The sequence below is a fragment of the Podarcis erhardii genome, assembly GCF_964252035.2.
Source record: "Podarcis erhardii genome assembly, chromosome: 7".
In the NCBI taxonomy this organism is placed as follows: Eukaryota; Metazoa; Chordata; class Lepidosauria; order Squamata; family Lacertidae; genus Podarcis; species Podarcis erhardii.
In genome coordinates, this window is record NC_138511.1 from 55,023,381 (window position 1) to 55,035,898 (window position 12,518).

General features: G+C 48.1%; 1 protein-coding gene across 4 annotated transcripts; it reads left to right on the forward strand.

Moving 5' to 3' along the window:
* The first annotated feature begins 439 nt into the window (after positions 1-439).
* On the forward strand, positions 440-11,677 carry SLC38A7 (solute carrier family 38 member 7). Of its 4 annotated transcripts, none has more exons than XM_081872321.1 (11): positions 440-749; positions 2,904-3,359; positions 4,081-4,279; positions 5,654-5,798; positions 6,094-6,189; positions 7,243-7,300; positions 8,401-8,515; positions 8,708-8,855; positions 8,995-9,194; positions 9,945-9,999; positions 10,112-11,677. In XM_081872321.1, the coding sequence occupies exons 2-11, from the start codon at positions 3,099-3,101 to the stop codon at positions 10,212-10,214; spliced, it is 1,380 nt and encodes a 459-aa protein (XP_081728447.1). In that variant the 5' UTR covers positions 440-749; positions 2,904-3,098; the 3' UTR covers positions 10,215-11,677. The 4 variants fall into 4 exon arrangements, with proteins under 4 accessions (XP_081728447.1, XP_081728446.1, XP_081728448.1 ...); XM_081872320.1 differs by lacking the exon at positions 440-749 and adding an exon at positions 760-1,130; XM_081872322.1 differs by lacking the exons at positions 440-749; positions 2,904-3,359 and adding an exon at positions 3,411-3,681.
* Positions 11,678-12,518: the final 841 nt, after the last annotated feature.

Genomic DNA, 12,518 nt, shown 5'->3' on the forward strand with positions numbered 1-12,518 from the left:
AGTTTGCAATGCTGCAAAGCAGGAGTTTCCAAACTGCTCCATTGACTACCAGTGGTCTGCAAGCTTCATTCAGGTGGTCCGTGGCATGTCCACATGAAATGCTCATATTGATTTTTATTGCTTTCTTTATTTCTTACACTGCATTACAATTTGAATTCCATGGAAAACAAATTGTATTTTGATAAAATGCAATATAAGAAACAAAAGGAGCAAAAAAGCACCCCATGCTGTTTTAAAAATATGCAACACCTAAACACACCACATTACAATTACTACAATAGGCAGGAAAGACGTGAAGTGGTCTGCCAAGACCCTTGGCCATTTTCAAGTGGATTATGGAGAACAGACTGGGAGACTTTTGGCCCTCTAGATGGCACTGCACTACAAATCCCAACAGCCAGCATGTGGCGGGATGATGGGAGTTGCCGGTCAACAACACCCGGAGGGCTCCACCACGCAGGTTCCTTATCCCTGCTACCCAAAGCTCCCAGCTCCAACCCGCGACATCTCTAGGCCTGGTTGTGACAGGACTTTGTCTTCCTGAAACCCCGGAGAGCCGCTGCTGCGAGTCAGCGGAGACTATAGTTGACTGACTCGGCCCAAGGCCGCCGGTTCTGTTTCTTGCCCCTGAGGGGGCGCGGTTAGGCCTCAAGAACTACGACTCCCAGCATGCCGCGCGTACAGGGGAGGGCGCCGCTGCCGCCACCGCCATGTGATTCTCGTCAGCTGAGCAGCCGGTGTGGAAGAAGGTGGGTAAGCAGGGTTGCGGCAGGCAAGGAGGCTGCAGGGCCGCTCCTGGCGAGCCTTCTTCGCCCCCACCCCGGGCTGAAGGTGTCCTTCCTTGCAAGCAGAAAGCTAGCTTGTCAGGGAGACGAAGGGGTCGCCGCTGCGGTAGCGGCAAGCGCACCTATGAGGGTGGCCGCGGGGGGCGGGATACCTCCATCATCCACTTTGGAGTAGAAGCTCCGGCTCCCCGGCCCGCTGGAGGGAGCCGGCCAGCCACGATTTGAATGGGCTGATCAGCTAAAGAGGTTGCGGGGTGTCTCCTTCCCGGGCCCGAGATCATTAAGCCCGCAGCTTACAATGGCCTGCCGGCTCCCTGTCTAGCCCTTCGCCTCTCCCTGCTGTGGGTGAGTCAGGGAGAGGCGCCTTCTCTGCGCTCTGAAACTCGCTGAGCGACCTTGGCTCAGATGTCGTCTCTTAGCATTGCCTGCCCTACTGGGCTGTTGTGAGGATTAAATGGAGGGGAGGGGAGGACGCTACCTTGAATCCCTTGGAGGAAAGTTGAGCCTAAAATGTAACTCACAAGTGAACACATTAGGGAGAGCTTTGTGGATAATTTTTCTCTCCTAGTGAGTTTCTCTGCCATATGCCTAGTCGTGTAAGATTTTGAATCCAAGGCTCCCACCAAGCCTAGTCACTGGCCTGTCAGTGTTGGCTCTGAAGCTTTTCTGCTCAGATTTGTGTCTGTTATCTGCCAGAAATAATAGAAGGAAACATCTGACACTCATAATTTTCCATTTAAAACTTGCTGGCAGAGAGGAAGAGAGGTAAAGGGGGATGAATTCATTAAAATAATGTTTGTGGTAATCCTCACAGGATTGCTAAACAGTTTCTTACTGTGAAGAAATGAAATGAAGAAATGAAAATTAAAATGTGTTATACAGTACCCAGGTATGAGAGAAGTAACTGAAGGAGAGGTTACAATATAGTACCATAAAGTCAGATGAAGAATTGGATGAGCTTCAAATGCTTCAAAGGAAATGTGGAATTGGCTACAGAAACATATTCAAAAATCATAGTTCGAATCTTAAAGAATCAGCCAGGATAACTGCTACAGGTTGTAGAGAAATGGGTGAAGATCCTACCATTTATTTATTTGTAGCATCCCATTTCAACCACTCCTTGTTTTTGTTATGTAATTTTTTTAAAAAAATATGCTTTTTAGAAAAAAAATCACTTAATTTTGAAAAAAATTGAAGTGGGGTGATTAAATAATTATCAATATCCAAGTCACTTGGATTTCGTTAATTGTGAATCTTATCTAGAATGTTGTATAATAATGGAAGATTTTTCTGAAACCTACACTAGTTTGTTAATCTTGGGGGGAAGGGGGGTTTAAATTTAAACAGAACAAATTACTCACTCCTGCTCCTCAGAGATTTTAATTCCCCTTGCTGATTACCAAAAAAAACACATGCTTCTGTGTGGCTGATTGAGGAGTTGAGGACTAAACTAGGTGATGTAAGCAAATAATTTTTAAAAATGGTTTTACCGCAACAGTGGATATGCAATAGAAATTATGGGGCTTGGGAGGAGCAAAACTGATTTTTTCACCAGTTGAGAAATCTTTCAGCTCCACCCTGTGGTTTTGTGGTTTCCCCCCCCCCAGAAATCCAATTCTAAACTTTGCCCAGCATGAGCAAAACAGGTTTTTTGCTGAGTTGTAGAGGGAAGTGCTTATGCAGCTGGTTTCTCTAGCAGCCCACAAAAGAGGATAAGCAGCAATGGAAGACCTCTTCAGCTTTTCTTGTTTTAGCCATTGCAAAGGGATATTTGGGTGCTGAGCGCTTGGAGCTTGGTGCCTTGGGAGCTGGGCCACAGTATTTTGAATCTTTGTGAAGATGGTACTGAGCGGGAATGGCTTCCTGGGTCACCACTTTGGATTCTGAGCTCTTAGCAGTTACTGCATGCTTTAAAAATCACGATGCCCAGAAATGAGTTTTTTAATGTTCCCCTCCTGCATGGGTTTTGAGGTCTTCTGTGAGCAGGGGCGTATATTTCCTCTCCATCTGCTCAGAGCTGACTCTTTCCTTTGGTTTCTTCTAGGGTCTTCTGTGAGCAGGGGCGTGTATTTCCTCTCCATCTGCTCAGAGCTGACTCTTTCCTTTGGTTTCTTCTAGGGCCATATGACCCACCAAACTGCGAGCATCTCTGCTTGTGACATTATTCTGAGCTCAGGCATGTCTCTTCTATATGCCACATATCCATGCCTGTCAGGATAACGCTTGGTGCTTCTCGGAGGCTGGGGGGATGCAAAGTGCGGGTCGTTGGATACAGATTAGCCTGCCATTGAGTGGCCCTTTCCAGCGGAGGAGATGTCTGAAGGCCACTTGGGGATCAACACCGAATATGGTGACTGGGAATGGAGTGCGGATGCTGGCGAGAGGGCCCGGCTGCTGCAGAGCCCCAATGTGGAGACGGGGCCCAAGGGCAACGAAGAGCGTGGACCTGCTGCAACCTCAAAGCTGGGAGCTGTCTTCATTGTTGTGAACGCGGCCCTGGGTGCCGGCCTCCTGAACTTTCCAGCAGCCTTCAGCATGGCAGGCGGAGTGGCTGCAGGAATCACACTGCAGATGGTGAATGCAGGGAGGGTGTTGGGATGAGGAAAAACGTGTGGGCGGTGGGAAGGGATCCATTTGGGAATGTGCAGAGTGTGCTGGTGGTGTTTCTCATTTGGCCTTGCTGGAACACAGCTTGATGTGGGCGGCTGTGAAGGTCTTGTGACGGTCACCAACTTGGATGGCTTTGAAAGAGAACTGGGCAAATTCGCAGAGAAGTCTTTCAGTGGCTGCTAGGAACAATAGCTATGCTCTGCCTCCACTGCTGGAGGCAGCAATGCTTCTAAATCTGGAAGCCACAGGTGGGGAGAGTGCTCTTGTGCTTGGGTTCTACTTGCAGGTGAGAAAAGGATGCTGGACCAGATGGGCTCCCCTTGACCTGAACTAGCAGGTTCTTACGCTCTTAAAAGTATTTTTAAAAATAAACTTGCAGCTATAGAATGTCCAGAAATTTGCCATGGGGACAATGTAGCCTTCCCCAAGTAGGTGCCCTCCAGATGTTTTCGACTGCATCTCACATCAGCCCAAGCATCATAACACCAGTGCTGGCTGGCAAGCTAGGTTGGCAGCAGGTTGGAAAGCTAGAATAAATTAAACTATGTATGGAGCAGGAGAGAGCAGTAAAGCAAGACAGGAAATGAGTAAAGAAAAATATGCCCAGAGCTTTTTACTGTTTTCAGTTTGCCTGCTGGTGCCTGCCACTCATCTCATGGTGCCATTCTTCCCTTTTCTGCTGCAGTGCATGCTGGTTTTCATCATTGGCGGCCTGGTCATCCTGGCCTACTGCTCCCAGGCTAGCAATGAGCGCACCTACCAGGAGGTGGTGTGGGCCGTGTGTGGCAAAATCACCGGGGTGCTGTGCGAGGTGGCCATTGCTGTCTACACCTTTGGCACCTGCATCGCCTTCCTCATCATCATTGGAGATCAGCAGGACAAGAGTGAGTACTGCTGGGAAAGAAGGAGGCCTGTTTGGGCTTTTATGCCCTTCCCTCTTTGTCAAAATTCATTTCATTTTGAAATTTTATTGGGAAGACAAGGTTTGATTGAGCTCCATTGGGGTTTGACATATACTCGGCCTTCTGTTTTTGGTACTGTAAGAGGCTTGAAGCTGCGCCCCCTCCTTTGTTTTGTGCAGCTTGCAGAGAGAACAAGAGCTGTACAATCTTCTAGAGCTTCCAACTGCCTGTTTTTGGCTCTGGCTTCATCCACCATGGCTGCAGCTCCTGATTTACTTTTTCTGTAGGTCAGGTGTGGGAACCTGTGGCTCTCCAGATGTTGCTGAACTTCAACTCCCACCAGCCCCTGTAGCCAATGGCCAGGGGTGATGATAAAGAGTTGTAGTTCAGTAACATATGGACAGCTAAAGGTTCTTTCCACACTAGGAAACTCACAGAGAATTATGCCACAAGAGGAGGTCCTGTTTCCTTTGTGGAGGGCATACTCTGTAGCCTTCAGAGGAATTATATAGCCTGGGGGGCTATATAGAATAACTGCCTGTGCTGTTTTTCAGTATACAGAATACTTTAAGTTTCTTTACAGCATTTTGCCCTCACAACTGCTCTGTGTGGTGAGCAAGGCTGCGGGAGGATGGCTTGCACCCAGGCCACCAACTGAACTTTATGGCTAATGCCCACGCACAACATTCACACTATACTGCCACACAAATACATTGAATAGTTGGGCACCAGCTGCCTGTTCAGACTCCTGCCTGTGAGTTTCTTGGCAAGTGTGCCACTGACCACTTGGAGGGGGGGGGGCTTGAACATAGCAAAAGGCGCTCAGCTCCCCTGTCTCAGTAATTGTGCTCTTGAATTAGGCCACCCTTGCTGGGGAGCAGGGAGGGCTGTGCTGACTCCTGGGCTTGCCTCTTGCTGGCGGTGTCTGCTGAGTGATGAAAAGGGTTTCTGCCAGCGTTGCCTTCATAGCGTCATGAATCACAGGGTCACAGGGAGCTACCATTAACCTGGTGCCCTCCAGATAGTTTGAACTTCAACTTCCATCATCTCTGACCATTGGCCATGCTGGCTTTGACTGATAGGACTCGTAGCTCCCAAAGTCTGGCGACTGCTTTAGTCCAGTGCAAGAAATCCAGAGCTTCTCTTGCCTGGGTCCTGGTGTTCTGTACAGCTTTCTATAACACAAAATTTCCCCTTAGTTCCATGCCAGTTGCTTTGTGTTTCCTTGGACATAAGAGGTTCAAGTCTCTCTGAGAGTCTTTTTGTGTGTGTAGCTGTGCACTGGCCTTTGAGCTTTGACTTCCCTCTGCCTGGTGGATTGGGCCCAGAGGATGATTGCAGTCTCTCTTTGTCTAGTAATTGCAGCATTAATGAAGGACTCCACAGGGGCAGAGAGCGGCCACTGGTACACAGACCGCAAGTTCACCATCAGCATCACGGCCTTCTTGCTCATCCTTCCCCTCTCAGTGCCCAAGGAGATTGGCTTCCAGAAATACGCCAGGTAAGCACAGGCCAGTTCTCAGCTGGCACATATCTTGGCAAATGCTCCTCAGCCACTGCTGCCAACCAGGGTCCTCATGAGATGAAAGTGTGAGGGTGGCAAACAGGCCATGCCTCTGTGTTGCTTGCCAGGATGTGTTGCTTGAGTGAAAGACTAGGTGCCATTGAACTGCTCTGTCAAGGGCAGGTCTAGATGCAAAAGGTGGGTGTTGGCATCTCAAGATGATCCTTGGAAGGAGATAGCAGCAGCGGCGGCAGCTCCATCACCTGTCCAACTCTCTCTCTTTTTTTCACAGCTGCTTGAGTGTTGTCGGGACCTGGTACGTCACAGCCATTATAATCATCAAATACATTTGGCCTGATGAGAACATCCCAGAGGAAATTACAACGAGGTATGTGGGAGTGATGCTCCTTCAGAAAGAGGTGGCACCTTCTTGAGTTGCCTCCCTTCCTGTCTTTGTTTTCTGCAGTGGAGAGACCTGACCATTTAATTACAGTGGTGCCCCGCAAGACGAACGCCTCGCAAGACGGAAAACCCGCTAGACGAAAGGGTTTTCCGTTTTGGAGGCGCTTTGCAAAACGAATTTCCCTATGGGCTTGCTTCACAAGACGAAAATGTCTTGCGAGTTCCTGCGGTTTTTTTTTCCTCCCCCCCCCCTTTTTCTAAGCCGCTAAGCCACTTATCAGCTGATCCGCTAAACCGATAAGCCGCTAAAAGCCGCTAAAAGCCGCTAAGCCGTCAATGGGCTTGCTTTGCAAGACGAAAAAAAACGCTAGACGAAGAGACTCGCGGAACGGATTAATTTCGTCTTGCGAGGCACCACTGTACTAGACTATCCAGTCAAGAGTCTCCAGTTAGCTTTTAACTATCAATATAAAAAAGCTTTTTATTTCTGAGGTGGGCACTGTATCTGCACTCTCTTTAAGCTGCTGAGAGGCACATCCCGTTCCTCTGACCTTTGGCCATCCTCATGCTGGAGACCCATCCAGTTCTCTCCTGCTCAGGACTTGACGACTTGCAGCTATCAGTCAATGGGGAAACTTGAAAGGCAGAGGGGAAGAAGGATGCATTAACCCATCCTTTCCCAACCCGATGCCTTCCAGATGTTTGGATTTCAGTGGCTGGGCTGGCTAGGGCTGATGGGAGTTGTAGTCCAAAACATCTGGAGGGCATCAGATTGAGAAAGGCTGTGTTCGCGAGTGGAAGGGTTCCAGTTTAGGCATTGTCTGTGAATATAGAGATGTGCATCTTAAGGTAGATTCATTTCATTGGAAGTGCCTCTCCTGCATTAATTTTGACTGTCTGAGTTAAAACTAGATCCTGCCTGTCAGTTCTTGACACGTTACTCCCCTCGGGGGAGGGTTTTTTTCAATTCTGAGTAAATGCTGATGGTAGACATTTGCTGAACCACACCCTGAACTAACGTGTGCGTTCCTCTCTGCAGCCCCTCCTCTTGGATGTCTGTCTTCAATGCCATGCCCACCATTTGCTTTGGCTTTCAGGTGAGGCTTGTCTGAAGGCCCCCGGCAGGTGTGGGCACATTGAGGGCAAAAAAAGTCCACCTCTCTCTGTGTCTCTATAACCAGGCCTTTGGCTGATTAAGCATTCTATGGCCTTTAAAGTGTGTTGGGGGGAGGGAGCAGCTATTGGTATTTGTTTTAGTATATATTTTGTGTTCCCATTTTGTATTTTTATTTTATGAGCTGCCCTGTGATCAGATGAAGCACAGCATACACATTTAATTAGTAATAATAATTGTACCAAGTAAAAGCACAGTGAACCACCCAACTCAATATTTTCTATGCTAGCTTGGTGCCCTCCAGACTGGCAGGGTCTCTCTGGGGTTTCATTCAGGGGTCTTTCTCAGCTCTATTTGGAGACACGGGGGGTGCAATGGGATGGGGAGAGAGACAGAACAATCAATCTAAACCCTGACCTTTGTTTCAAGTTTAATTCATTTTTATCTTGGATGAAACTGTAGTGTTTTCTTTTGTATAGTGTTTATGGTATGTAGCCTTGTGTTTTTCTGTCCGTTTTTTATAAGTAGGATATGATATCCTAAGTACACTAGCTTCAACCTCTTGCAAGAAAGGTTGAATAAGGTGTGAACAGACAGACAAAAGCTTTTGAGGTGCTCATATGGAGCCTGCGTGCCCTACTCCAGATGAGGGATAAGGGGAAATGGATTACTGTAGAATACAAATACAGCTGTCCTAGGAAAAGTTAAGATGGAATTTGGTTCAGAAAGCATTTAAAAAGGGATAATGTGAGTTACTTGGGTCCTGGAATGAGGCAGAGGTGGTTCTTATCCTTCAACCGTCTTAAGGGAAAATCAAAGGCCCTGTTATTGCATCCTCCCTCCAGATGTTCATGGCACCAGGCTGGTCAAGGCTACTTTTTGCTGAATTTGTTGACTGGCTGTTTGGTCTCCAGCTGTGAAAACGTATGTGTGGAAAAACTGCACTAGCCCAAAGAACAAGTCTGGGAGAAGGATCCCCTGTGCAAGTAATCACAAAGGCTGATGACTTCTGCATGATCAGAAAACTTGCATCCTCCTCTTCCAAACCTAACAACCCTTTCCTATTCCTCTTCTCCCTGGCAGTGCCACGTCAGTAGCGTGCCCGTCTTCCACAGCATGAAGCAACCAGAGGTGAAGCCATGGGGGGCCGTTGTGACAGCAGCCATGGTCATCGCTCTTTTTGTCTACACGGGCACAGGTAGGCGGGATGAAAAGAGAGGAAGCGTTCAATCGCCTCTTCTGAGCCACAAAAGGGAGACTGATCCCTGATCCCTATTCCCTCATGGGATAGGAAGTGGCTGGTGGTTGGCTCTGGGTCATTGTGAACCACCTTCTTCTTTCTTCTTCATCTTCTTCTCTTCCTCTTCCTCCTCCTCCTGTTTCCTGCCAGGAGTCTGTGGATACTTGACGTTTGGGTCCAGTGTGGAACAGGATGTGCTCATGTCCTACCCCTCCAACGACATCCCAGTCGCCATTGCCCGGGTTTCCATCATCGTCTGCGTTCTCACTTCCTACCCGATCCTGCATTTCTGTGGCCGGTGAGTGTGGAGCGGGAGGGGTTGGTGGGGCTGGCTGGCTGGCGTGAGCCTCTCCTGCTGCTGTGCAGTCCTTGCAGGGGGTGTTGCAGGGGCAGAGGGCAACCCCTAACTCCTCCTTTTGTCTTGGCTTCCTGCCCAGGGCTGTGCTGGAAGGCCTCTGGCTGCGCTACAAGGGGGAGGCGGTTGAAGAAGACGTCGTGCGGGAGAGGAGGCGGCGCCTCTTGCAGACAGTCAGCTGGTTCCTCCTCACCCTCCTCCTGGCCTTGTTCATTCCTGACATTGGCAAAGTCATCTCTCTCATTGGGGGCCTGGCTGCCTGCTTCATCTTTGTTTTCCCAGGTAGTTTTCCCTGGCTGACTGTGTGTAACAGGGGGGCTCTTATTCTGCTTTTGGTGGGGCGATCTGAAGCTGAGGCTGTGAGCAGGGACCCATGGAGGTGCCTCTCCCAGCTTGATTTGCCTGAGGAGTCAAGGTGCTCCCACTCCAGGGTCCCTGCCCAATGGCAGGGGGAGTCTTTCAGGCAGAAGGATACAGAGAGGCAGAGAAGCACTTGCCCTCAGGCTGGGGAGTCTCGCTTAGGAGGGGAAATCAGGACAGAGGGACTCAGAAGACCTCAGTTCACTTCTGCTTTTAGCAGAGCAGATGGCTCCTTTGGAACTTTATTTGGTGGTCTTTACTACCAGCCTGGCTCACCTCGCCTCGCGGGTACCTGCTCTGGATAGGCCAGAATATTCTCCTAGCCAGAATTCTCTTTCTCTATAAGTTCAACCTGAGTTGCCACCCTTCCCACACCCACTTCCTTTGGATAAATTAGCAATTGATTGTTAGCCCACACAACCAACTTTCTTCTGCACAGTGACTTTTCTGCAGCCACCTCAGTGGTGGATCTTCTTTCACTAAAATGTTCAAGACATACTTCCTTTGCACACCAACAAGAACCTGATATTGCTCAAAACTGTTGAACGTAACACTGGCTTTGTTAGAACTGTTCATTGTTCTGAGATCTAGATGGCTGCAAAAAAAAATGCCTTGGTGGTTCCTTCTGCTGCTTTTTTCCTTCACCGTTTTCCTCCGCTCCTTCCTTGCCAGGACTCTGCCTCATCCACACCAAGCTCTCCGAAATACAAGAGGCCAGACCAGCTGGGTAAGAGCTGTGCTTCTTCTTTGCTGCCTCCTCTTGCCCAGTTCATCCATGTGGGGTCAGTGGTTATGGAATCATGTGTGCTTCATGCCAGTCTCCCCTCTTTTATCCATAGCTGGTGGGCGATGGTGAGCTACGGCGTCTTCATGGTTATCCTTGGAGCATTTATCTTTGGACAGACAACTACCAACGCTATCTTTATGGATCTCAAGAAGTGATCCCTACAACTGCCCTCGGAGGGTGCCTTTCCTCCTCTGGATTCTTGAATTCCAATTTTTAGGAATGTCTCGTGTCGGCAGGAGGCGACCGTTCCCTCCACTCTCCCCCGGTGATTGTGCTACTCCTGTTTTGTTTTGTTGGGAGCCTCTTCCGAGACTTTGATTTCCATTTTCTTTCCCATTTTCTTCTTGATAGATCAGTCAAGTCCCCACAGGGCCACTTGCTGTGCATGCAGCTTCACACTCTGAACACAAACTGAATTCCTCTTTGCCTTTTGGGACATCGCTCTCAAAAAGGACTCTCCTTTTGCCCTTGCCTTCCACACACTTGTGTAAGAGGACCCAGGCCATTCACTACACAACTTCTGCTCTATATTTATGTGCCCAGGGGGCTCATCTTTGTATCATGACCAGTGATGTAGCAAAGGTCATGTGGTTGATAATGACATGACTGCACAGTGTTAACTACAGCTTAATTACTTTAAGGCAGCCTTCCCCAGCCTGGTGACTGGTTTGGATGACAACTCCCATCAGCCCCAGCTAGTACGGCTGTATGGTGTTGGGACTGATGAGAGTTTCCCTCTGAAACATTTGGTAGGCACCCTGTTGGTAAAGGCTGGCCTGTGGACTTGGTGCTTATTGTGGAAGTTATTTGTTTTTATATTGTTGCTATCCTTTTACTTTTTATATTAGAAAATGAAAACTGAGGGAAAAGATCCTTGAGTTTTAAATACACATACATTGGAAAAGGGAATATTTGACTACATTTGAGGGCATTTCCTTGGCATCAAATTCACACAGGTCCTTCCTTCCTGTCACCTGACTACTTCCTTCCCCTCCTTTCTGGTGAGATTCACCAGATTCAGATGCCACATGAACAAACTCTATTCCTTTGCTGGGCGGTGTCTCTGCTCCATCCAATCATGTTTTAACCCACAGTATTCATTTGGTTCTCAGTTGTCAGAGACCTATTTCCTTTTATGTTTTCATTTGATTAAGTTGATGCCAGATTCTGGAGCTGTATCACAGGTTTGCCATGTGTGGGGAACCTGTAGCCGCCCCCCAGATGCTCTCATCGGCCTGTGCAACCAGCCAGGTCCAAGTGTCAGGGATGATGATGTACTCTGTTAGTACAACAACATCTCAGGGCCACACTTTCTGTTGCAGGATCCCATTCGTATCTGTTGGTTCCAATGTGGCATTTTGTAGCATGTTCTGATGTTTACAAAGCAGATTTTTAGAAGGTCTCTATGTCCTGGCAGATGGGGCTAAAGTCCAGGCTCTCTCTCAATGTCAATTATACGCTAATTTTGAAGATTTTTTTCTGGGGGGGGGGGAGGTGCAACACACACCCCCAGCCTCCATTTCAAATCTTGTGTTCCAGGGTGGGTGGTGGTGGTGAGGTTTGGGATTTAATGGGACAATGTCACCATGGAAATAAGAATTAAAAAGGAAAATTCCAACTTCTAGGTTGCTTGTGCTTTGATTCCTGTCTATTAATGCAGATCCAGTTCTAGGTGGCTTCATAGGTTGGTTCTCCTGCAGAGAGGGACAGAGAAGCCCAAAACTCCCTTACCCACCTTCACCTTCTTCCTTGCAGGAACCATCTCTTTGCCAAACTGCCAGCTATTGAGCAACCCCTCCCAGCTTCTCTTTCACTCATTGAGTGATGCAGCATAGTTGGAGCAAAATAGTTTTGTCCCTCTCCAAGATCTGGAAATGGAGAGAGAGAGAAGACAGCTTCTAGTGGCAGCACTAGGGAAACTGGTGTGGGCCATCCATGCAGGGTAACATTGCCTTTCAGGTTCTGTTTATCTAATCTTTATGCAACAAATTGCATTTGATTAATGTTTGCATAACATATTCCTATACGTAACCAGACCCTTTGCTGCAGGCCCTTTAATTTCATATCTGTTTTTATGTTCCGCCTTTCTGTGTAGAACTCTGTGGGTCATGATCTCAAGAACCACTGTTTAGAAAGCCAGTACAAAGAAAAATAAAACCAGTCAAAGTCACCAGCAGAAATGCTACTAAAATGCGTGAGCTGAAACAGGACTCTCAGGCTCCGCAACCAGGTGCCCTCCAGATGTTTTGGATTGCAAATCCTCAGCCACTGTCAACAGTGATGTAGATGTAAGCCGACTCGGCGATTTTTCTCTTCTAGCATCCTAGATTTTAAGTTGTTCCTGGTGATTTCTTATCAATGTCTAGATTGGGGATACCATTGAGCTGCCACGGCCTAGATAAATTAGCAGTATGTATACAACTTTGGTTTAGTGCCATGTACAGTGGTACCTCAGGTTA

Excerpts from the sequence above, each read along its gene's own strand:
- SLC38A7 (XM_081872321.1), top strand. The coding sequence starts at position 3,099 with ATGTCTGAAGGCCACTTGGGGATCAACACCGAATATGGTGACTGGGAA. Across the intron at positions 9,195-9,944 it reads CTTCATCTTTGTTTTCCCAG|GACTCTGCCTCATCCACACC; the intron begins GTAGTTTTCCCT and ends CTTCCTTGCCAG. Across the intron at positions 10,000-10,111 it reads CAAGAGGCCAGACCAGCTGG|CTGGTGGGCGATGGTGAGCT; the intron begins GTAAGAGCTGTG and ends TTTTATCCATAG.